The 25,149-nt window shown below is 52.5% G+C and overlaps 1 protein-coding gene across 5 annotated transcripts; it reads left to right on the forward strand.

Annotated features, from left to right (window-relative positions):
* The first annotated feature begins 10,814 nt into the window (after positions 1 to 10,814).
* Positions 10,815 to 25,000, forward strand: LOC121044410 (glycerol-3-phosphate acyltransferase 2, mitochondrial). 5 transcript variants are annotated; one of them, XM_040496656.1, is made up of 22 exons: positions 10,815 to 10,938; positions 14,527 to 14,657; positions 14,793 to 14,906; positions 15,583 to 15,656; positions 16,086 to 16,190; positions 16,435 to 16,563; positions 18,830 to 18,929; positions 19,314 to 19,447; positions 19,755 to 19,854; positions 19,951 to 20,163; positions 20,735 to 20,854; positions 21,024 to 21,106; positions 21,428 to 21,546; positions 22,279 to 22,349; positions 22,441 to 22,699; positions 22,788 to 22,936; positions 23,115 to 23,192; positions 23,686 to 23,817; positions 23,899 to 24,019; positions 24,119 to 24,184; positions 24,421 to 24,476; positions 24,755 to 24,871. In XM_040496656.1, exons 1-22 carry the CDS (start codon positions 10,920 to 10,922, stop codon positions 24,869 to 24,871), a joined length of 2,490 nt encoding a protein of 829 aa, XP_040352590.1. In that variant the 5' UTR covers positions 10,815 to 10,919. The 5 variants fall into 5 exon arrangements, with proteins under 5 accessions (XP_040352590.1, XP_040352591.1, XP_040352592.1 ...); XM_040496657.1 differs by lacking the exon at positions 10,815 to 10,938 and adding an exon at positions 11,855 to 12,007; XM_040496658.1 differs by lacking the exon at positions 10,815 to 10,938 and adding an exon at positions 12,021 to 12,209.
* Positions 25,001 to 25,149: the final 149 nt, after the last annotated feature.

Consider the following 25,149-nt stretch of genomic DNA (forward strand, 5'->3'; position numbering starts at 1 on the left):
TGAAGAGGGGGTGAGGGGCGAGGGAGCATCCGACTTGACTGAAGTGAATGAAACTTTGGACATAGAAGAACACGTGAAGTCCGGGGGCACCTGGGTGGCTCAAGTGGTTAAGCGACTTCAGCTCAGGTCACGATCTTGTGCTCCAGTTCCTGAGACGGAGCCCCGCGTTGGGCTCTCCGCTGTCAGGGCGGAGCCTGCTTTGAATCCTCTCTCTGTCTCTCTCTCTTTTTTCCCCTCTCCCCTGCACGCTCTCAAAAAAAAAAAAAAAAAAATGCATAAAGTCGGCCTTCAACCAGCCATCCTTCCCACGGGACCCTGCCTCCCGTAACCCCAAGGAGGACTCTCCTGCCTCTGCGTCACCCCTCCCCTGATGGGCAGTGCTTTGTCTCGGGTGTGCTAGTCAGCCTCAGCTAATCCTACGGCTGGACCGATGGGATAAGAGGTGGACGCAAGTATGAGCTGCACCATCAGACCCTCTTCCCCACAAATCCGCAGTAAGAATGCAGACACGCCGGCAGTCCATTGTCCAGGGGAACGTGGGAGCTGTAGGCTGAGGAAGCCTCTCTTGGTCCAGAGGGATAGAAGGTGCAGACAGCATGGGCGAAAAAGCCAAGGCGGGCTTGGAGGCAAGCCCGAGGCCAGGAGAGCCAGAGAGGGCGGCGGCTCCTGTCTCTAAGGGCTCTCCAGCTTGTGGTCCAGTCCCGCCTGAGGTCTGACCGCTCCCCTGGCCCAGCGGGTCTGAGATGTGCCACTCATCCTCAGAATAAATCCCCACCCACCTCTTTTTTTCTCTGTAGAGAAGTTGAGTGAGTTTCTATCACTTGAAATCAAAAGAGCCCGAGTAAGCCACCCTTCCCATTCCCACACCAACCCCGGGTCCCCAAACTAGCACCCCAGCCTTTTGGGGACCCTCGTGCGGATGCCAGACAGATGAGGCTCCTGAGACTCAAGACTTTCACCCAACTGCCAGGGTCACAGAGGCAGCAGCAAGTAGTGGGACTGTACCCCAGCTCTTCTGACCCCAAACCTGGTGGCCCGTGTGGTTAGTTGTCTACCCAACAGCCATTCTCCCCTTCTTCTCCCTCAAAGCCAGGGATGGTTACACAACCCAAATGACCAATGACAGGTGGCCTCTGAGTAGGGATTTCTTGTGAGACTCGGTGACTCTTCCCTTTGGCCTTTCCCTTTCCCCTTATTCCTCTCTGGACCATGAAGCTCTGCCTGAAAAGGCAACGGGCGTCTTGTGACCATGAAGACAAAGGCACTTGCCGAGGATGACAAGGTAGGAAGCTGAAAGGACCCCGGTCCCTGATAACCTCACCCAAACCCCAGTGGCCTCCTGGCCTCTGGACTTCTTCTTACTTGAGGTAAAAAAAAAAAACCCCAAAGCTTATTTGCTTAAGATGCTATTGTCAGGCTTCTGTGGTTTTATGAGCCTGTGACTGATTCTCACCCGTGTCCTTTTGGTCATGGATGGAGTTTCCCGGCAGGAAAGGAAAGGGCTTCAGGGACTCTCTATTGTCATCATTTGGCACTATCAGGTTTGCAACGACAGACGGAAGATCGGCAGGAACTTGGCGTTCCTTGGTGGTCTAATAGGGGAAATTCTAGGAGGACTCCTTCATCAAAGAGGAGAACCCAAAGGAAGATGGCCACCACGGGAGTCAGTCATTTCATTTTATTAGTAAAGAAACTGAGCTCCGTGTCAGTTAAGGTATTTTGGCTACCGGTAAAGAGGGCTCAACCAATGGAGGCCTAGTTGAATGGGAGTTTATTTTACCCACGTAACAAATCCATGTGGTTTTAGGATCGTCTCACAGCCCAGTAACGTGACAATGTGAGGTTAGCAGGTCTGAGATTTTCTTGGCATTTCCCTCATTGCAAAATGGCTGCCACGGCTCCAAAAGTCACGTCCTCGCTTACCGGTGAACAAAACTGGAAAGAAGGGAGAAAGGCAGGGGAAAGAAAAGAGGTGAGGGCCTTCCCCATCTTTTCCAGAAATACCGCAGCCGGGTCCCCCTTCTGTGTCATCGCCTGGGAATGGGTCACATGGTTACACCTCGTTGCAGTGGAGGCTGCCCAGGCACGTATTTAACAAAGGGCAGAGGTACTGTCACAACTGCTTACACAGTCGTGATCTCTCCTGTGGCTGGGCGCATTGCCACCAAGCCGAATCAGGGGTGTGTTTGCAAGTTGTGAATGCCTGCCACGTGGGTGACTGACAAGGGGATCCGACTTGTCCAGGATCAGACATTGATTGGTGAAGAAAACAGGGCTAGAACCCCAAACCCCTCTCCACTGACTTGTGAAGGGAAGAACCTCTGCGTCTCGGTGTCACAGATGCTGCTGGAGGGTCAGAATCCGGTACTGTTGGGGTAGTCCACACCCTGTAAGCCAGTGCCCTCTGCTGGAGACTGGCCAAGAATGAGTGTGTGATGGAATTCTGGCCAGTGAGATAAGACACAGAAGCTGCTAGGGGGATTCTGGGAAAAGTTCCCTTACTCTTAACAAGATGTAACCAGGAGAAGAAAAAAAAAAAAAAAAGAAGAAGAAGAAGAAGAAGAAGAAGAGTAAACCAGGAAGAGGTGGTCTCCTCTGCTGTGTGCAGTCATGTCTGGATGCGATGCCTGGAGCTGTGGCAGCCGTGCTGTGATCATGAGAGAAGCTGCCCCAAGAGCAGAGCTGGCCCATTGAGGACAGCACGGGAAGCTGTCTATAAGATCAAACCCATTTTTTTTTTTTTTCCAGCTGATCTCATTCCTCCTGGAGCTTCTGATGCTCCGCATCCAAAGCCCTGGGTCTCTACTGATGTCACTGTAGCACTGAACTAACCAGCCCTGAGCCGTCCTCCCTCGGGGCTTCCTCGTGCAGGCGACCTCTCTTTTATTGTTGAAGCCCCTTTGAGTTGGGCCTTCTATTTCTTTCAGCTGAAAGCACTCTAATCAATCCGTACATCTCTCTCTGCTGCATTTCCTGCTCCAGAGGCAGGTGCAGACCCGCACCAAGCCTCCCCATTCTGGGGGGAAAGCAGCGCTACCTGTTCTTTGCCCACAGTTGGAGCTCAGCCTCTTGTAGCTGGCTGTTCATTAGGCGACATGCTGCCCACTACGGCCATGAAAAAGCCTGAGAACTGCGTTCAAAACCCCAGGCAGCGGGAGATGTGGCTTGAGGGGAGGTGTCGTGGGGGCCACATAAAGAAAGGTCTTCAGATCCCCATGCCTCCCCCCTCCATTGCCCTGCCCAGCGCGGCCCAGCATTGCCCCCAGTGCCCTCAAGAGACAATGCAGCAGCCACCCACCAGGTGCTCGTGGGCCGGGTGGGGCAGAAAGGCTGGTGGTTAAGTGCTGGAGAATCCCCAGACCCTGGGGCTGTTGAGGGATTGGGACCATTCTGTCTCTGCAGCTCTCCTGGTGCAGGATGAATACAGGCCAGTTAAGTACTTTTCTGGCAACTGATTATATAGATTTGCTTCCTTATGAGCTCTCTTGCAATGACCCAGGACCCCAAGAGGGCCCTCCCCCAACCATTTAGGTTGAAAACACTCTGAGCCTGCTAGCCTCTTTGCTTTCTGGGAAAGAGACTCTGGCAGGGAGAATGGCTTAGAGGGGGGCCCTTCTGGAGGCATTTTCTTTGTCAGAGGAAATGCGAGAGGCCCCCAGGCCACCCACCGCTAGCTGCCAAGTGGTCTGCAAATTGCAGATCTGATCCTTCTGCTCAGAGACTCTAATGGTGCCTGCCTCCCTGGGACGGCCAGGCCTGAGCCAGGCAGCAAGCAACCTCATATTCTGCTGTTCTGTCTTCATGTTGCTAAGCTCTTGCTTGGGCCATTCTCTCTATCAGGATTCCCAAACGGTCCCAGGTGATTATGCCACCCCGGCGTGGCCATCAGAGCCCTGGGGATTGGTTCAGGTGTGGGCATGTGACTCCGTGACTCAGGGTTAGTTGTGGGACTTTTGTGGGAACCTCTGGACGAGGGACGCCCACACTTCTGGGTTCGTTGGCTGGAGAGTGTACAGCTGGCATTGCTAGGGACCATCTTTGTCATCCAATGGGGTCAGCCTAAGAAGGAAGACAACCCAGAGGCAAGCCGATTGGAAGAGCACCCGGGGACATCCTGATGACATTATCTCAGTTCCTGAATCCGTCTATACCTGAAACCTACCTCTAGGTCATTTGAGCCGATAAATTCCCTTTATTAAAAATAAATAAACAAAATTGAACAATTTTAGGCTCTCTGTCATTCCCATTACAAGTCGTTACGTATATAAAGGCAGGACTCCCTCTGGGGCAGAATTAATGTCTCACTTCATTAGCATCCCCTGTCCTTTGGCTCCCTGCCCAGCTGTCTCCTTCTGCGGGAGTGGACCTTACTGTCGCCTCAGCTGCTGCGGGGCCTCAGGTACAGTTCATTGTACTCTCAAGGGGAGTTAAGTTCCCCGGTGCATTATCATCTTTGGTCAATATAAAACGCCTCTCTTGTTTTCCTTATTCTCTTTTATCTCTACCCCACTTCCATTCCCTTCCTCCGCAGAGGCAACATGCTAATGGAACTCGTTCCTCCACCCCCTTGTAGGTGCTTTTGCAAGATGGATATTGTCTTTATGGGTTTTTTTTTTTTTTTCCTTTTTTCTGCAAATGGTAGTGTTTTGGTTCTGGTGTCATTTCTCACATTTTACACTCAGCATTAAGGCCCATCCACGTTGCTATGTGTGCATTTAATCTCTCCTGCCTGCTGCATAATTCACGGCGTGAGCCATTCCCATGCTTCTTCCCACTCTCCCCGGGATGGACACCTAGGTTCTCTCTGACAACCCTTGTCCCCAGAACATCATGCTATACACGTCCTACGGACCTGCGCCCACTTCTTTTGCATCTCTACCTGGGAATGGAGTCACGGGGTTGTAGGGCTGTGTGCTCTTCACAGCAATATCTCCACCACGGCTGCTCTGGTCTGTCCTCCACCGCAACACCCTCGCCGACATCCCCACATTTCCACCTGACACTGACATTGGGCTTTATTCAGCTAAGTCTGGCCTGTCTGCAAGATTGCCTTAGTTCTCTGCTGCTGTGCAGCAAGTTACCACAAACGGCGTGGCTTGGAATAATATGCATTTTTTTACCTCCTATTTTCTGTGGACCAGGAGTCTGGGTCTGGCTCAGCCGGGTGTCCTGCTCGGCCCGCAATCAAGGTATTGGGCAGGCTGCATTCTCATCGGTGGCTCAAAGAGACAGAGAACTGTCTCCAAGCTGCCTCAGGCTGTTGGCAGAATTCATCTCCTTGTGGTTGTAGAACTCAAGGTGGCTTGCTTTTTTCGGGGTCAGCAGGAGAGTCTCTGATCTCTATATCCTTTTTAAAAAAAAATGTTTATTTATTTTGAGAAAGAGAAAGAGAATGAGGGAGAGTGGGGGGAGGGCAGAGAGAGAGAGAGAGAGAGAGAGAGAGAGAATCCCAAGCAGGCTCCACAACACCAAAGCCCACCTGGGGGCTCGATCCTATGACCTCGAGATCACAACCTGAGCTGATATCAAGAGTCAGATGCTGGGGCGCCTGGGTGGCTCAGTCGGTTAAGCGTCCGACTTTGGCTCAGGTCATGATCTCCTGGTCTGTGGGTTCAAGCCCCACGTTGGGCTCTGTGCTGACTGCTCAGAGCCTGGAGCCTGTTTCAGATTCTGTGTCTCCCTCTCTCTCTGACCTTCCCCCATTCATGCTCTGTCTCTCTCTGTCTCAAAAAGAAATAAACGTTAAAAAAAAAAAGAGTCAGATGCTTAACCAACTGAGCCACCCAGCACCCCTCCACGTCCTTTTTAAAAAACAACTCGCATGATTAGGTTTGACTCTCCTAGGATAATCTCCCTTCTGAGTAAATTAAAGTCAACTGACCAGGGGCTTTCATTACATCAGCAAATTCTCTTCACCTTTTCCATAATGCATAACCTAATCAGGGGTTGACATCCCATCCCCTTTGTTATATTTCACTGGTTAGAGGCAAGCTTATAAGTTCTGCCCGTAGTCAAGGGCAGAGAATTATACAGCGCTTGGGCAGTGGGGCTCATCTTAGAATTCTGCCTACCACGTAGGTGTAGCATGATATTTTGGGTGGTGGTGGTTTTTAAATTATGGTGAAGAATCCACATCATTAATCTTTCCATCTTAACCACTTTACGTATACAGCTCAGCGTTGTTAATTGCATTCACACCGCTGTGTAGCTGTCACCACCGCCCATCTCAGGAATGCTTTTCATCTTGTAAAACAGAAACTCCGTACCCATTAAACACTGAGTTACCATTTCCTTCTTGCCTCTGCTCCTGGCAACCACCATTCTGCTTTCTATCTCTATGCATTTGAATGCTCTAGGTACCTCATATAAGTGGAATCATACACTTACACCAGTCTCTTTCTGCCTGGCTTATTTCTCTCAGCCTCGAGGTTCATCCGTGTTGTAGCACGTGTCAGAAATTCCTTCCTTCTTAAGGCTGAATAATATTCCATCGTATGTATGTATCACAGCTTGTTTATTCATCTGTTGATGGACACTTGGGTTGCTTCCATTTGTTTGGCTACTGTGAATAATGCTGCTTATGAACATGTGTGCACAAATATCTCTTGGAGATTCTGCTTTCAATTCTCTAGGGTATGTACCCAGAATTAGAATTGCCATATCTTGGAGCTCCTAGGTAGCTCAGATGGTCAAGCTTCCAACTCTCGGTTTTTGGCTCAGGTCGTGATCTCCCAGTTTGTGGGATCGAGCCCCGTGCCAGGCTCTGCATTGAGAGCATTGTGCCTGCTTGGGATTCTCTCTCTCCCTCTCTCTCTGCCCCTCCTCTGCTCTCTCTCTCTCTCAAAATAAACAAACGTTAAAAAAAAAAAAAAAAGGATTGTTGGATCACGTGGAAGTTCTAGTCTTAATTTCTTGAGGAACTACCGCATCGTTTTTCCTATTTTACATTGTTTACCCATGTTTCCATTTTATACTCCTACCAACAGCTGCAAAGGGTTCCAATTTCTTCATATCCTCACCAACACCTGTTGTTTTCTGTTTTCTTAGTAGCCATCCTAATGGGTGCAAGGTGGTATCTCATTGTTTTGATTTGCATTTCCCTAATGATTAGCAATGTTGAGCATCTTTTCATGTGCTTCTTGGCCATTTGTATGTCTTCTTTAGGGAAAAGTCTGTTTGGATGTCTTATTGTTATCATCTGAATTTCACTGCTAGTGATTTTGACCATATCCACATAGGTTTCTTAGATTTTGGGGGGGTTTCCTCTTCCAACAAGTGCCTGCTCATATCCTTTGTTCATTTATTTTTCTTGCTGATTTGCAGGAGTTCCTTGTACACTAAGGCTGTACTAATCTTGTAAATTCTAGACTTTGCACATATCTTCTCTCGTTTTGTCATGTGTCACTTGGGACAGATATCTTTCATTATGATATAGTAAAGTACCCCTCTCCTCCCCCCCCCTTTTTTTTTTTTTGCTTTATGGATTGTGCTTTGAAATTTTGTCTATTAAATCCTTTCCTCGCTCTGGGTTTCATAGATATTCCCCTCCATGTGTTTTTTTTTTTTTCCTATCAATTTTATCATTCGGCCATTCACATGGACTCTTTGACCATCTGAGCACTCTCCTTTTAATGGGATAACATCATTTTTCCCTATAAAGCGAGTCAGAATTTTCCCAGTAAGACCAGCAGACTTTGATGCACCTTTTATCGTATATTAAGCTTCCTTAGAACTAGGGATCCATTTCTTTTTTTTTAACGTTTATTTACCTTTGAGACAGAGAGAGAGAGACAGAGCATGAACGGGGGAGGGGCAGAGAGAGAGGGAGACACAGAATCAGAAGCAGACTCCAGGCTCTGAGCTGTCAGCCCAGAGCCCGACGTGGGGCTCGAACTCACGGACTGCGAGATTGTGACCTGAGTTGAAGTCGGACGCTTAACGGACTGAGCCACCCAGGCGCCCCTAGGGATCCATTTCTAAACTCTCCACCATGTCCCCATGGGTTGTCTGTTCTTTCACTAACATCAGACTGTTCTTTTGTTTGTTTTTAAACAACGTCATTGTAGTATGCCTAAATATTTGGGAGAGAGAGATTCCTGTCCATTCCCCTTTTACTTAGGCATCCGTAGAAATTTATTCCTCCTCACACATTTTGGAGTAAGCTTTCATAGCTGGAATTTTTATTGGGATTACAGCGATGTTACAGATTAATTTAGGGAGAGGTAACATCGTCGTATATTAGGCCACCCCTCCCAAGAGCATGAGATGACTCTACTTGGGGAGTGTCTACACCCACACTTTGCTCCCACCTAACAATTAGCAGGCAATGGATGGAGTTTGCTAAATCAATGCTAGGAGTTGATCTCCAAACAGGAAGAAAGAGTGGCTCTAGAATGTTACTCAGCACCACTTCCTCCGATCCCAGGCAAGTTGGGCAATAGGAAGGGAAACATCCTGTTACAGAACCTATGTTTTCTGGGTAGACGAAATCCAAGTATGATGGATAAAAAGCATATAGTGGGAAGTTGAGCTTCCCACCCAGAAGGGTTGGGTTCCCTTGAAGTGAGAGCAAGGGGCAAGGGGATCACAGAACAACAGAACGATTCCTGGCTTTCCCCAGGGTTGTCCAACCCTCCTGGCCAGCATCACATGGTGGCACTGGCTGGTTCACCATCATCAAGGTTGTTTGGAGGATTGATCATGCTTTTCCAAACCCATCCCCTCCACAGTCTTCCTGAGCCACATTCTAACCATGCGAAGTAAGTAGACAGATTATTATCTTTATTCAATAGAAGAAGAGAACTAAGGTCCACAGAGAAGGAAGTTCACTCATCACTCAACAAATATTTATCAAGAGTCCACAGTGCTGGCCCTGGGACGTAGCAGAGACCAAACAAATGGTCCCAGCCTAGCGTTGGTAATAAGTCAGCAGCAGAAACCATGACGGGCATGTTGCTTTTTCAGCCAGCACCGCTTCCGTGAGGGAATCAACCTCTCCACATCCCATTCCTGTTGTGGTGGTCAATCAAGGTGTTCCCCTCTCATTTTGCATAGTTAGGGAGAAAGGGCAGTGGTCTGGGCGGAACCAATATGGCACCATACTCCCTAGACACAGTGATTGGGCAGAGGGTGGGCAGACGATCCTAGCAGGACCAATCAGAGTCTTCCCCGGGGTTTTCATATGGATGTTGGGGGACAGACATTTCTTTCTAAGGTTGCTAAAGCAGATGGGTCTTAGGTTGCTGGCAATCATCTTGGTATAGGAGAGAAGTGTCAAGAAGAATAAAACCAATTAGAGACAAGTAGTGTAGACACACAAGAGAGAATCAGAGACTGACAACATCGTTTGATCCCTGGATCCAGTTATGCCTGAAGTTAGCACACCTACACTTTCTAGTTATGTGAGCCAACCCATTATCTTTTGGCTTGGGTTTATTTGAGTTATGATCGGTGGAGAAGAAAAGAGTGCCCCTGGACAGAGACCACAACAACAAGTCCAGCTTTATGCCCACTCCGCTCGACTGTCATTCCTCAGGATCACCACTTTTAGGTCGAGGCTGGTTTTGGTTCTAATTTCCCATTTCACAGAATCTCTTTGAACCCTAATTCTGCCAGCAAATACCTTTTATTCCTAATGGTTTCATGGCATCTTCTAGAATGCTAAACCCACCTTCTGGGTCAATATTCAAGTTGTGGATAAAGATGTTGGGGTGAAGGACTGAGCCCTGTAACACAAAACACCCTCCTTCCTCAGGCCATCCAGCCTTTAACTTTTCACACTGTTTCTGACATTCCTAGAACCCCGAATTCCAATTATTATACAAGGACTTCATATTCCCACTCCTCATTCCCCATCCCCCACCCCAGCTTCTTGGCTCAAGTGTTCTTCCACAGATCTGCCAACCTCGGCCAGGGAGTGAGATGGTGAGCATCTCTTTGCAGCTTTCCCACTTTCCAGCCTCCAGCACCCGGATGCCACTCCTCCATTCTCAACTGTGCAGTTTACTGCAAAATTTAACAAGACTTTATGGAAGGTTCTGGAACAGTGGAAGGGAAGTGCAACACAGAGCACAACCCAATGGTTACCTCCAAAGGTAACTGGGCTGAGCCCCTAGACCCGGAAAGGGAGGTGGTAATCTGAGAAAGGGACTCTTTCTCTGACACCCCCTGGTGAGTGTCTTTCTCTGTCTGGGGCTCCTGAGTTGCCGTCCAGGTTGGGTGGGTCCAAGCCCAAATGAGCTGCTCTGTTTCTCCCAAGGTCAGGTCAGTCACAGTCATTCTCCGCAGCAGCTGGCCTGCAGGTCTGGCTGCATGGCAGCTCCACATTTTCTGCACCTTCTTGAATCTTCAATTCCCCAACTCAGATCCACGTCTGAGAGGCGAGGTTTCTTTTCAAATGTCCAAATTACAGCAAACAACAAAAACAAAACACATTTTTTTTTTTTTTCCAAAGTAGCAACATGACTGAGAACATAACTCTGCTCACTGACAGGCTTGGTTTCTGCTGTCACAATCCGGGCAACTCTCCAGTCTGAGGCATCTTGGGAATGCTTGGGGCTACGTCTCAACATTGAATCTCCCTCAGGAGGAGAGGTGGGAACCTACCTCAGATAACTGTGAAATTCAACGGCCTATACAGATAGTGTTCCCAGAACAAAGGGGGTGTCAGGTAAACTCAAATCTGTTCTCTTAGGAGTCAACCCACCACTTCTAAATAAAGGTGGTTTTGTTTTTGTTTTGTTTCAGCCTCAGGATCGCAGGATCTAGTTGTGGCCAGTGCACCCAGAAAAGAAAGGTATCATGGAAAACATGGATTTTGCAAGTGCCAAAAGGGCACCGCAAACCCGGGTTAAAGTCAACGGACACAAACATACAGCCTGGGTAGATATTACGCAAAGTGGCACAAAGGAGGCAGAGAGATGGCTACACCCTGGAGGGGTAGGTTGGGGGCAGTCACATCAAGGGCAGTGAGTCGAGGAGGAAGGGATGTGAACCACCTTTTCTCTCTCTCACAGCCAGGCCTCCATGTGGCTTTGCTCATGCTGTGACAACAATATTCTGAAACTGGGTTTCTCTTGTGCATCAAGTGCGTTCATTACAGGGGAGCAGTGGGGGAACACAGCCGTCATTGTTCCTTCCCTCATTTATTCTATATGGTTTGCCTGCTACTTGCGGGTCCCCTGATGTGTGTTGGGAACAGTCAAAAGATGAATGGGTTAATGCAGTCTTCATTCACCTGAAGCTTAGGGCCGAGACATGAGTTGGGTATCAATCCAATAACCACACGAATAAATAAACGGGTCACAGGACCACCTGAAACCCAGGTACCTGGTGACTGCAGCTCGTCCCTGACTATGGTCTAGAGTTCTAACCAAGGAGGGAAATGACACTGGGGAGGACTGACTTGTTTTTCCATGATCCATAACTGGCTTCTGGTGATTCTCTTTTCTAAACGTTCCCAACTTGGAATTTTGCTAGATGCTGAACTCCAGCTTGGGAGGCCATATATACCCCGGGAGAGAAACTCATTTATTAGAAACTGGCTGCCCTGGAGTCCTTGTTCAACCTTCGGGTATCCTCGAGTCTCAAGGACGTCTCCAGGGGTCTCCACGTCCCCACAGGACCTGCCTGGAAGGGCGAACCGGGCGCAGCACAAAAACAGGGATGCCCCCAGGAGCCTGTGCCCTGCACGCGACTTCCATGCCATCAGAATGCAGCCGCCCCGCCTACAGTCAGCTCGGCCCCCGCCCCCAGGAAGGATCACGTGGCCGAGCAGCGCACGCGTGGCGTGGCGTGGCGTGGCGTGGGGCGTGGCGTGGCGTGGCGCGGCGTGACGTAGGCGTGGCGTGGCGGGGCGGGGCGCCGCGGGGGCGGGCCTCCGAGCCTGGTGCGCGTTCCAATTGGTGAACGGGGCTCCCTTTTAGCCGGCTACGCAGAGGCCGCCAGCCCTTGCCTTCCGGCGTCTTCACGGGCTGCTGTTTTGGCGGGAGTTCGCGGCGGGTGTGAGGTGAGAACCGTGGGTTTGCTCCCGCGCTGGGGCAGGTCAGACCAGGTCTAGGATAGTTCCGGGGCCTTCCCATCTTGGGAGCCAGCTCGGCTCGGGCGACTTTTGTGGGGGGTTGGCGAGGGTTGGACGGAGTGCGGACTTTGCAGGGCCTGCCGCCCAGATGAGTCCTACTGTGGCTTCCCGGCAGCCTAGACGCGTCCAGGTCAGACGTTCGACCCCGCCACTGGCGCAGTGGCTTTTTCTTTATCTTGAGACAGCTTGGGGAACGCTTTGCGAGGGGTCTGGTGAGAGGCCCGAGTTCCGAGCCCGCTCCTCCCTCCGTTCCCTGGGCACGCCATGTTCAGGCTGCGGTTCTTTGCGGGGAACAGACATTCCACACAGGAGAGCGGGTTTGGATGTTATCCCCTTGACCAGGGGCTGCAAACACAGCTGTGCACACGGGCTGGGTATCAGGTGTGATTGATGTGGCAAATGGTAAGGCAGTGCTTCCGGGCTTCAGCCAGCCCAGGCCAAGCCAGACACGCCCCCCCTCAGGTTGGGGGGTGTTTTTTTTTTTTTTTTTTTTTTTTTTTTTTTTTTAGTATAACAGCAGTAGTTGGAAACCTGTTTTTTTTTTTTTAATTTTTTTTTTCAACGTTTATTTATTTTTGGGACAGAGAGAGACAGAGCATGAACGGGGGAGGGGCAGAGAGAGAGGGAGACACAGAATCGGAAGCAGGCTCCAGGCTCTGAGCCATCAGCCCAGAGCCTGACACGGGGCTCGAACTCACGGACCACGAGATCGTGACCTGGCTGAAGTCGGACGCTTAACCGACTGCGCCACCCAGGCGCCCCGGAAACCTGTTGTTTTTAATAGAGCAAGCTCACTAGCTTTAAATGTCGAAGTTAATTAATCAAGTTTTAGAACGTTATGTGGCCAAGTAAAATACGTATATGAACTACATTTGGCCCTTGGGATGCCAGTTTGCCACCTCTGCTATAGATGTCCAGGCAGGAGCTACAGAGTGACAGAAGCCCCTATTTTGGGGACTTGAGCACTAGAAAGATCTACCCCAGAACTGACCTCTGGATCTTATGAGCTGAGTAGTTGACTCGGGGTGAATGGGAGTTACCCCTTGCCCGTGTTTTACGCTGCCCCTTTAGGGTTGGCACGGCTCTAATGGGGCTAGATTTTAAGAGTGGGGGTGGTCTGAGGCTGGGGAGAAAACATCCTCCTTGCAGAGTAGGCAGAACTCCTCACATTGCAGCCTTGGCTTGGGAGCTCCCTGTGCCAAGTGTCTGTGAATGGGGCTGTGAGAATGTTTTTCAAAGTAGGAAGTACATTTGGAATGAGTCTACCAGAGCTTGTGCACTGAAGGAATTTCCATCCTCCTGCATCTTGGCTTCATGGTTCTAAACTGTGCTAACTGGGAAGAGGAGAGACCCAGGGGAATTCTGGGAGAGGAAGTTCCAGTCTGCCATCCAGCACTTCCTGGGTCCCTCCTCTGTGCAGCTGTTGCCCCCAGGAGACTTTCAGATGATGTGGGGAAATGAAACCTTGGCCCTGCAGGAGGCTTCTTGCCCAGCAAGCTTGGGCTGGGGGAATCAATGAACAGAGGCAAAAATTAGAGGGTGATCCAGAGGCATCAAGGATGGAGAGCCATGGACAGAATTTGGTGGGATGACGGGGAAGGGAGAAGGCGCTTCCACATGGTTATTTTGTTCATTGTGTGGTGGGGTAACATAAATAATTGGATCAGCCTACCCATCAGCGACATTGTGAGAAATCTGGTCAGAGGGGTTTTTAGCGTCCAGTTTCTAGGCCCGGAGGAGTTCAGAGTCATTTTGGGGAGGAAAGCTGTTTGTTAGTTCAGGGGAGTATTATGGTGGGAAAGAGGGTGCTGAGGAGATACCAGGTGGGAGCGTTTGTGGAGAGTACTATTACGAGGGGATCCACTATGGAAAAGTCTGTCTTGCTCCCAACCAGATGAGCATTCTTTGGGAACAGGTCTGTGTTCTGGCCCCCAACTGTCCCCCACCTAGTACCCATGATTGGATGGATACATTTCTGTCTTCTGGTGCAAAGGGAAGAGCAGCTGAGCAGGACCTGGTAGCCTTGTGATGATGGTCCTGTTCCTCTTTAGCAGTCGGATGCCTCCTTCCTGCCAATCCAGCCTTCTTTCCCTGTGCACAGAAGGGGTCTCAGTTTCCATTGTCACCCCCGTCTGTACTATGAGATGGCAGCGTGCCTGTTGATGGCAAGACAGCTGATCCCTTTCATGTTAGCCTGAGGGAGCCCCTGATCTGGACGTTGTGATATCTTTTGAGGCCAGCTGGCTTCCTTTGTAGGACTTGTCAGGTATAGGGTGGGGCTTTGATCTCAGCCAGTCTCCCTCCATCTTCCATCCTGGCTTCTCACTCCTCCTGGCCCAGGTATTGTCCGTCCGTTCTGGAGGTGGGGGCTGAGGAAGAGTCACTCCAGGAACTTCTGGTTGTGGCCCAAACTACAGTTTCCCCTCCATCCTTCTTCCTCTCCCCAGGTAAGGTTCCTGTGGGGGGCGGGAGAGAGGCGCAGAAGTGGCTAGTTCCCAGATTTTATAGGCCCCCAATGGATACCATGTTGGAAGCCAGACTCCAGACCAAGCAGAGGAACACCCAGAACAGCCGGGAGGTAGTGTGGCCCTTCCCATTCCCCCAGTACCCTCTGTCCTCTCCCCTCCCCTCCCATGTCCCCTCACTTCTGGAACTTCCTTCCCCTTGCTAAGGACTTTGAGACCTCTCATTTCTTCCTGTGGCCCTTTTCCAGACCAGCTTGTGGTCCTCAGGCTTTGGGATGAAACTGGAGGCTGTTACCCCATTCCTGGGGAAATATCGCCCCTTTGTGGGTCGCTGCTGCCAGACCTGCACTCCTAAGAGCTGGGTGAGTGATGTTGGGGCTGGGCCCCATCCAGGAAGCTTGGGGAAACTTGACTATGAGAGCCATGGCTTTGGGAAGCAGCTTCCTTTATGTCTTTCTGAGTTCAGCCCTCTCCTGCCCATGCCTCTGCTCTTCTCTCCAGGGGATGGATGCACCCGTGTTGGTTGTATTGTTAGCCTGGGGCTGGCTTCCAGGCCTGGGAGAGTTGGGTGGAGAAGTGCAGAGAGAGGAGCTAGGGTGTGGCCAGAGGGCTGGGGTCTGGCCATGCCTGCGTGAGTCTTACTGTTCTGTTCTGGGGACACTAAAGTCACATAACATGCAACACATGCTTGAAGACCTTGTGTCCATGCCATGTGCTGGTGCTGATGAGCCCCAGGGTCCTGGCAGAGATCCAGGCTACATGTTCTCTGATGTTGATAAGAGAACTTCTCAGAGACTTTATATGCTACGCTCCAAGAGGCTGATTCTGTAGAGAGTGCAACACTTCTGTTTTGACCATGGAACTCTTCTTCCTGAGGAAGTCTCCAGATGAGAAATGAAATGCTGTGGTGTAATTGTCTCCTGGTATACTCAATAGTTCATCAGGCAGAGACTACAGAAGATAGAGCAGGAGCTTTCCTTTGTTGGTTTGTGAAGGCCCCCCCCCAAGGACATGCTGTCCCTGGCCCCTCTCGTGCAGGAGTCCCTCTTTCACAGAAGCATAATGGATCTAGGCTTCTGCAACGTGATTCTGGTGAAGGAGGAGAACACCAGGTAGTCAGAGCTGGGGGATGGGTGGAGGGTGGTGGGCAGGGCCCTTGGGTGCAGGGCTGCTGGGGCCCTGCTTTGTGGTGTCATTATTTTTCCCTTTGGTGGAAAAAGAAGGGCCCCCGTCCTCTGTTCCATACCCGCAGGTGGGGAGAGGCAGCTTGGAACTCTCCTGCAGATTGTTCTGTGAGCATTTATGGATTGCCCACAGTGTGTCAGGCCCCAAACCCGTACCCCACTCAGCAGGGAGAGGGGAGGGATGGGGGCACAGAGGGGCAGGTGCTGCTTCTTTCTGCTCCATGATAAGCCAAGCTCAGGTGTTCTCAGGCCGTGGGACTCGGGTGTGATCCCTTTCTGATGGAGCATGCTCTGTAGACCCTAGTGAAGCGTGGGCCCTCTGAAACATCTTCCCCCTGCTCTGGGGGCTGTGCTCAGGTTTCGGGGCTGGCTGGTTCGGAGGCTCTGCTGTTTTCTGTGGTCACTGGAGCAGCACATACCACCTTGTCGGGACGCCCCAGAGAAGATCATGGAAAGAACTGGGTGAGGAGGCATGGACTGGGGTCTGGATGGCACTTCTCAGACCCTTGAAGGGATGACAAATGCTCTAGGTAGGGGTGGTTGAGAGGGCTGGCTTCTAGAGCATTAGCTTTGCCTGGTGCCCTTCCTTAAAGATGTAGGATAAATACTGGAATCTGTGCTCGTCGGGATGCTGTGGTGCTGAGGGAAGTTACCTGAGAGATCTTAGTCCTGCCCCAGCCTAACACCACTCCTCCTCACACCACAGGGTGCAGAATGTCATCTCAGGGAGGGACCCAGGAGGGGCTGGAGAAGGCCAGGTGTCAGGCCTTGTGAAGAAAGACGTACAGCGCATCCTGGGCCATATCCAGGCTCCACCCTGCCCCTTCCTACTCAGGTAACTCTGTGCTGAGGGGCATTCTTTTCTGGGCTGGGGCCTCTGCCCTTCTGGAAAGTGAGTGTTGGTGAAAGACTAGACTCCCCTCCCGGGAAGTTGGATGGTGTGTTTACCAGAGAGCCCGAGGGAATGCCTGAAGATGCTGTGAGACCTTTTGAGGACAGCTGGCTCCTTGGTGGGGCCAGTCAGGTATGGGATGAGGCTTTGACCTGAGTCAGCTTCCAGCCCAGGTTCTTACCATTGCTGGCCTGGCGTTGTCTCTCTGTCCTGAGGATAGGGGGTTGGGGGTCACCCCAGGAAGCCTTGGTTGTGGTCCAGACTTCAGCTCCTTTTCTGTTCTTCTTTCTCTCCCCAGATCAGGTTCCTGTGGAGGAGGTGAGGTGGCTGGTTTCCTCCATCTTACAGGCTCCCATGCTCTCTCCCACACTCCTGTAACACAGGTCTGAGCTCTTCTGAGATGCAGGGCACTGTTCCTGGAGAGTGGAGGGACGCTTGGGACAGAGTAACACATGGCTGCAAGGACAGAACAAGGGCTAGGATTGAGAATACCTGCAGGGGAGAAAGAGACTTGTAAGCCAGGGACACAAAGGGGAAAAGAGTCAACGTCGAGGGGGCAAGGATGGAGGGAACAGTCCTGGAGGGAATAGCATGAGCTGTGGCCATAGGAAAGGGCCAGGTTTGCTCAAGAAGCTGATGGGGTTGGAAGCTGGTGAGTGAGGGAGAGAGAGAGCTGTTGGAGACGAAATTGAGAGAAGGGACAAGATATGCAGGGCCATTCAAGTTGTTTGAATTTGATTTTTAAGTGCAGTGAAAACCAATGGAAAGGTTTTAGGCAGGAACTGACAAGACTAATTGGAATCAAGAGTAGAGAACAGAAGACTATTTGGTAAGCTTTGTTAGTCCAGGTGAGGTGCCATCCATGGGGCATGGGGTGGTGACAATAGGGGTTGGAAAAATGGATTGAGAGACCAGTGTGAAATTAACAGGTCTCCCTGATGGATTGAGGGTGGGGGCAATGAGGGGAAGAGATCTCAATCACGGGAGAGCCAGGTTTTTGGCAGAGCACCTGGTGTTGTGGATGGAGGAGGCAGGCTTGGGGAGGAGTGAGTTTGGCCCACAAAGGATGTTTTGGACATAAAGAGTTTCAGATACCTGACTTGTTGGAGACACTGAAGAGGTAGTTGCTTAGTCTGGAGCTCAGAAGAGATTGGGGCCAGGAGCATAGCTTTGCAAAGCTTTAGCATACGGATGATGTTTAAAGCTGAGAGATGAATGAGTCACTGAGGGAAAGAAGGCACAGGGCTGTGCGTGGTGCTTAGCTGTCTTGAAAGTGCTCAGTGGTCAACTGCTTGGTTAGGACAGGAAGTAGAGGTTGTCAGTAACTTTGACCAGCCTTCCATGTGACAGTTGTTTGACTTTGCTGAGACTTCTAGTCCCTTGACCTGACCATCTTTATACCGGTCATCAGCCCGTCTCTTGTCTTTTCTTCCCTCCTAGACTTGCTTCAGTTCCAGAGCATTGGAATTCATGATGATAATGTCCTGGTGAAGGAGTCACTTGGTTCTGTTTGGACTCAGCTACCTGCCTTTTCTGTACCTGCCTTTTCTGTTTCCTTTATGAGATTCTCAAAGAGGCACATAGCATTCGCCCAGACTGATCCAGACTGCTCCTCAGGTTTACCCACTGTCAGCTGATGCCCCCATCTTCTGCTTCATAGAGAAATAGAAGCCACTGGACGAGGGCATGCTGCCTGTCCACCACGTCTCTGTGGTGCTTGCGTCTACGCTTCTGTCCTCGTTCCCCACCAGTCCCCCCACTGGGCCTCTGGGGGATGCTGCCTCAGGGACTTGGCCCTTTCAGTTCTCCCCTTTTTGTATCACTAACTCCTTCCTTTATATTTCACTTTTCCCAGCAGTTTTCAAAGACCAGGCTAGGTTATGCCTAGAGAGGGTCTTGGTACTCTAATTTCCTTTGGGGTAAATGGAGGCAGGAGATGCCCTGAAGCTGATTTGAGGCAGTTGCACCATGAAGTCTTGGGAAAGTAACAGCACCTCACAGGCGTGGAGTTTGGTGTCAGGCCTGCCTTCCAGCCTCTGCACCACCACTTAGCTTTCTCTACTGTTCAGCTTCTGTAACCTCCTCAAGGCTCACTTCCTTCTTCCATAAAGTAGGGACAGTAATAGTACTTGCCTTAGAGGAGTGCTGGGCAGCGTTCTGAGGGCCTGTGGGGCCCAGACACAACCTCAGACTGGCTGTCCCTCTCCAGGCTATTCAGCTGGGCGCTGCTGCGGTTCCTGAAATGTGTCTTCCTGAACGTGCAGCTCCACAAGGGCCAGATGAAGATGGTCCACCAGGCCGCCCAGGCGGTAAGGCCCGCCCTCCATTGGGATGGGGATGGCGGGAACAGAGGAGCAGAGGCTAGCCAAGCCCCAAGTTGGGACCAGCCCCATCAGCTGGTGGGAAAAATCCACTGCTCTTTGATGACCTTCTCTTCGTGTCTCACGGTCTTGCTCCCATGGGGCTTCCTCTAACGTCTTTTCATCATGGTCTTAACCATTATGTCAGTGCATTACCTTAAAAGTTGTTGACAGAGCTCCTCTACTTTTGGGAAATGTGCTCAGAGGAAGAACTGCTCAGCTGAACCCTCCCTCCCTCTGGGGCTGCCCTGGGTCCGGAGGTGCTGGGTTTCAGCTTCCTGCATCTTCAGGGTGGGGGCGGATTGGCACTTCCCTCTGGCTGTCCCCAAGCAGGGCTTGCCGCTTGTCCTCCTCTCTACCCACAAGTCCCTCCTGGATGGGATCCTGCTGCCCTTTGTGCTGCTCTCCCAAGGCCTGGGTGTGCTCCGTGTGGCTTGGGACCCCCGCACCTGCTCTCCCACCCTCAGGTAAAAGCTTTGCGCCCCTAGACATACAAGGCAGAAGTCCCCAGCCCAGGGCAGGTGTGTGTGGGGATGTGTATGGGGATGTTGCAGCTGCCCAGAAGCCTTCTTCATTGTCTCTCTGTTCCCAAGTCTGCCATCTCCGCCAGTGGGGCTCAGATGGAGGGTTTAGCCCTAAGGCCATGCCTGGATTCAGGATATTCAGGCAGGATCCAGGCTGGCCGTGGTGGGCCAAAGCTCTCACTAGCTTATCCTGCCTTGGTCCCATCTCCGGAGCCCCTTCTCTCATCAAGTTTTGCCTTGTGCCCCACAGAGCTCTGCTAAAGAAGCTTGGGGGGCTTTTCCTGCCCCCAGAGGCCAACCTCACCTTGGACAGCTCTGAGGGAGTCCTTACAAAGGCTGTGGTCCATGCCGTAAGTGCCCCCAGTGGTTCCAGTGGGGCCAGCCCAGAGTACAGGGACTTGTTGCTGCTCTGGCCTTGATATCTGCCTCCCCTAATTCTCTTCCAGGCTATAGAGCAGCTGTTGGTCAGCAAGCAGCCCTTGCTTATATTCCTGGAAGAGCCTCCTGGGGTCCTGGGGCCTCGGCTGTCAGCCCTGGGCCAAACCTGGCTGGGACTGGTGGTGGAGGCTGTCCAGGTGGGGGTTGTCCCAGATGCTATGCTGGTGCCAGTGGCCATCACCTATGATCTGGTTCCAGATGCACCCTGTGATGCATACCACGTGAGACCCTCCTGCCCTGGGGACCCCAGATGGGTACCATCTCTAGAGAAGATACACATTGTTTTGGTTTTTTAAAATTTTTAAAATTTATTTTCGAGAGACAGATAGTGCAAGCAGCAGGGGAGGGTCAGAGAGAGAGGGACACAATGGAATTGAAAGCAGGCTCCAGACTCTGAGCGGTCAGCACAGAGCCTGATGCAGGGCTCGAGCCCATGAGCTATGGGATCATGACCTGAACCGAAGTCGAATACTTAACCGACCAAGCCACCCAGGTACCCCATGAGAAGATACACATTATTGTGTCCTGTGGCCAGTTCCCTTTAGGGCTAGGGTTAAGGGGAGAATTCAAAGGACTTCTTCAATCATCATCCTGTGGCACTTGCCAAGGCCCTTATAGTTACTGAGTCATTGCATCCTCACAAGACCCAGTTAGAGGGATTTCTCCTGTTTCATGGTTGAGAAAATAAGCTTGAAGAGGTCATGGTCATGTACCAGTTTGGGCCCAAGATAAAGCAGAGCAGAAAACAGTGACCCCAGGAAATTTGTTCACTCAACCCCTCCCTCCCTGCAGGCCTCGGCCCCACTGGGGTTGTGGACAGGAGCTCTGGCTGTCCTGCGGATCCTGCGAGGCTGGGGCCGCAGCCGCCCAGTCTGTGTCCGTGTTCACCTGGCCCAGCCCTTCTCCCTACAGGTATGCAGCCTGTTGGGTAAGGCTGGGAGTACCTGGGGTCTGTCCCGTGGCTTCTGGCAGCCTGGCCCTCAAAGCCCTCTGCAGGGATAGCCTTGCCTGCCTCAGGTGGGCTATGTGCAGGTTTCCTGGTGGGCCAGGGTAGGCCACCTAAGAGCCTTGTCCTGGGCAGGAATACACCATCAACGCTAGAAGCTGCTGGGGCAGCAGGCAGACCCTGGAGCAGCTGCTGCAGCCCATCGTGCTGGGCCAATGGTAGGGGCATGGGCATGTGTGGGTCTCGGGTAAGGCTGGTAGCCCTGTCAGTCCAGCTTGTAAGCTGGCACCCCTTTCCCCCATACCCACAAACACATCACCGTTTCCTCCAGCCTTCCCTCGCCATTTATCCATGGGTCATCTAGAACAGTCCCAGGCCTCCCTCCTTGCCTATAACCTGACTGCGGGACATGGCAGATAGGCCTGGAAGGGGCTAGAGTTACATGGGCCACCTCTTGCCTTGGGAGTGGGGATGGGGAAATATCCTTACCTTTGAGGAAGGTTGGTCCCTTTATCCTGTGATCTGTGTCTCTATCCCAGCACTACTGTCCCAGACACGGAGAAGGAGCAGGAGTGGACTCCAGCAACTGGGCCCCTTCTGGCGCTCAAGGAAGAGGACCAGCTCCTGGTCAGGAGGCTGAGCTGTCATGTCCTGAATGGTGAGGGGATCCGGGCCTTTCAGGGGAGGCTCCTGAGTAGTGTGTCTACTGGTTCAGCCAGTCATTGGGACCCTCCATTCCAAACGGGTTTCTGCACCTGATGCCCACTCCTGTGTGGCCCACTTGGGACGTGTGAAGAGGAGTGGAAGCTTTCTTGGCTCTGGGGAGCCAGGGCAGCCAGGGAGAACAGGAGGGAGCCACTAAAGGAGTGCACACAGGCCGGCTAAGCCATGGAGGATGCACTGTGCAGGGGGCAGATGCCTGGATGAGCCACGTTCCCAAGGCCATACCTGGCCCTGCCTTGGGCTCCTCACTTTACATTAGCTGTAAATGAGGGTGATGTCAGCTGCACAGAGTTACACATATAAGGGACTTAAGAGCACCCTCTAAAGCAGATACTAGGTTAACCGAATTCTCTTTACTACCTTTCTTGAGTGCCTTCTCTGTGGTGAAGACTATGGGTTGAGTAGGCTTGTGAGGCAGGGATGGTCCCTGAGCTCTCAGCATGTATTTGATAAATGTTGGTTCTCCACAGGAAAGGGTGGCACTCAGGGACCAGGCCTTCTCTCCCCTTGCCTGTGGTGGAGTTGTGTGGGGGGTGTGTGGCTGCTGCTACGGGTTGGGGGAGGAGGGTTCTTGACTAGGAAGACTCGCTGGGTGATGGAAGGAGTGGGCTGCTGGGCCTCAGGCGCCCCGATCAGCATTCCCACTCCTCTCCCACCGCGGCCCCAGCCAGCGTGATGAGCTCGGCAGTGATGAGCACGGCCATCATGGCGACACTGCTGCTCTTCAAGCACCAGAAGGTAGGGGACAGAGTAGTAGGGGCTGGGGGAGGGGGTGTGGCCCTCCTGCTCAGCTCCTGTACCGTTTCCCCCCCCCCCCACCCCACCGCAGGGTGTGTTCCTGTCACAGCTCCTGGGGGAGTTCTCCTGGCTGACCGAGGAGACGCTACTGCGTGGCTTTGACGTGGGCTTCTCAGGGCAGTTGCGGTGCCTTGTGCAGCACACGCTGAGCCTGCTACAGGCACATGTGACCCTCCTCCGCGTCCATCAGGGGGACTTGCTCGTAGTTCCTCGGCTGGGTCCCGGCCTCACCCACCTGGCACATCTGAGTGCTGAGCTGCTGCCTGCCTTCCTGAGTGAGGCTGTGGGTGGTGCGTCCCCGGGGCCTGGGCTGGGTGGGACGGGTGTAGGGGTGAGGGAGTGGCTTCCTTCTTCATTCGCGGCCCTCTCCTCTCCAAGCCTGTGCTGTCCGGGGACTGTTGGCAGGCAGGGTGCCGCCTGAGGGACCCTGGGAGCTACAGGGCATCGAGCTGCTGAGCCAGAACGAGCTGTACCACCAGATCCTGCTGCTGCTGCACTTGCTACCACAGGACCTGCTGCTGTTACAGGTCAGCCCTGTCCCGTCAGCCTCCCCCCACGTGGTTGTCGGAAGAGGTCCAGGGCCCATGCCTGCCCAGTCCAACCCCTTTAATCCTCCTACGGCAGGAGGTCTCTGGCCCTGCTTTGGCCGGGCTCCTGCCCATTTCCTGGTTCTCTTGAGGCCATACGGGTGCTTTTTCTCCTCAGCCCTGTCAGTCTTCCTACTGCTACTGTCAGGAAGTGCTGGACCGTCTCATCCAGTGTGGGCTCCTGGTTGCCGAGGAGGTAGGCGGAGCGGAGACAGAGTCCGACTGAGGCCTGGCTGCCTACTCCCACCCAGAGTGACAGCTGCCCCAGGCTCTTCCTCTGCCCTAGTGTGCTATGGGGGTGGACATGTCCCTGGCCTGGCAGACAGGGAAGCCTGGGTCCCGCCTCTGCTCTTCTTTGCCCTGGATTTGCCACATCTTCCCTATCATGACAGGACTGGACAGCTGTACCTCTGAGGTTCTGTGCATACCTCCTGTTTGCCACACACCCCCCCCCCCCCATTTCTTGTCCACAGAACTATGGTTCTTGAGTCAGTGCTCACTTCCTTTCACCCTGCAAGTTGGCTCAGCAGGTGTCACGGTCTAGTGTGGTCCTGGGTGTCCTCTTGGGCTCCTTGGGTCTCCTTTTCTGGTTTCACCTCCATGTGCCTGGTCTACTATGTACTTGGTCTGGGGAAGTGGGAGGCTCAAGGCTGAACCTGTTAGGGACCAATAACTCCCATGGCCCCCAGACCCCAGGCTCCAGGCCAGCCTGTGACACAGGGCGGCAGCGTTTAAGCGCAAAGCTGCTGTGGAAGCCAAGTGGAGACTTTACTGATAGTGACAGTGATGACTTCGAGGAGGCTGAGGGCCGGTTCTTCAGAGTAAGTTGGGAGAAACCACAGTGGAAGGAGGGGGCAGGCAGGCAGTGGGAGCTGCCCTCATTCTGGTCTGTCCCCTTCCAGCTCAGTCAGCAGTCACGCTGCCCTGACTTCTTCCTCTTCCTGTGCCGCCTGCTTAGCCCGCTGCTCAAGGCCTTTGCACAGGCTGCCACCTTCCTCCACCAGGGACAGCTGCCTGATACAGGTGAGGCCCACGCTTCCCTGGCTCTCCACAGAGGGAGGGGGGAGAGCTCAGGGCAGAGGCTGTGCAGGGGCCCCAGGCCTAGGTTTTTCTCTCCCACAGAGTCGGGCTACGCTGAGCAGCTGTTCCAGTTCTTGCAGGCCACTGCCCAGGAGGAAGGGTTCTTTGGTGAGTCTGCAGCGGCCAGCCCAGACTCCCTGAAGGCAGGGGAGGGTTTGCAGGTGGCTGCTGCCCCCTGCTGGTCAGTGACAACCCCAACTCCAGGAAGGAGGGCTGCAGGGTACAGAGAGGGTCTTCACATCTAGTCTGAGCCCTATCTTTTTGGTTAGTTCCTTCTTAACACAAGCCTATTCCCAGTGGTTCCCTGCCACTCCCTATAGCCTTCACTTCTCTCTTCCTTCCAGAGTGCGCAGACCCAAATCTTGCCATCAGTGCTATTTGGACCTTCAGAGACCTGGGGGTAAGAGGGGCCAGTTTTACCATCCTTCTGCCTCCCACCCCTACACCCTGAGAGAGTTGCTCTGGGAAGAATAGGTATGGTGACAGTAGTTGGAGAAGGTAGGATAGTTTTCCTGGCCTTCTTGGTCTCCTAAACCACTCTCCTACCCCTGGGGGGCTTAAGAGGCAGCACTTGCACTCAAACACTAAGGCCCAGTGGTCCCCAGGTCTCACGGCAGTTTGCCGAGGGATGGGCACAGCCTCCCGGGTGGGCGCTCACAGCCCTTCTCTATGGTCCAGGTGCTGCAGCAGACGCCCAGCCCTGCAGGCCCCATGCTCTACCTGTCCCCTGCGTTCACCAGCTGGGAAAATCAGGAGAAGCTGGAACAGTTCATCCGGCAGTTCATTTGTAGCTAGAACTGTGGGATGGAGTGCCTGCCGAGATTCTCAGCCCCAGATCATAGCCATGCGCTGGAGCCAGAAGACTGGAAGGGAGGCTATACACCCTTACCCGAACTGTATATAAAACCTTTTCCTGTTTCATTGTCCCTTGTCGACTCTCTTGCATTCTCCATCCTTTGGTGTGGTGTGTTAAGTGAGGGGACTGGACTTTTCCCAAGGCGAGTGTCTTTTTTGGGGTATCTTCTCCTTCCCTGTAAGAATGCTCTATCTTGTTCCCTGAAGCCCTAAAAAAC

Source organism: Herpailurus yagouaroundi, unplaced genomic scaffold (genome assembly GCF_014898765.1).
Source record: "Herpailurus yagouaroundi ecotype Mexico unplaced genomic scaffold, PumYag 188, whole genome shotgun sequence".
Classification (NCBI taxonomy): domain Eukaryota; kingdom Metazoa; phylum Chordata; class Mammalia; order Carnivora; family Felidae; genus Herpailurus; species Herpailurus yagouaroundi.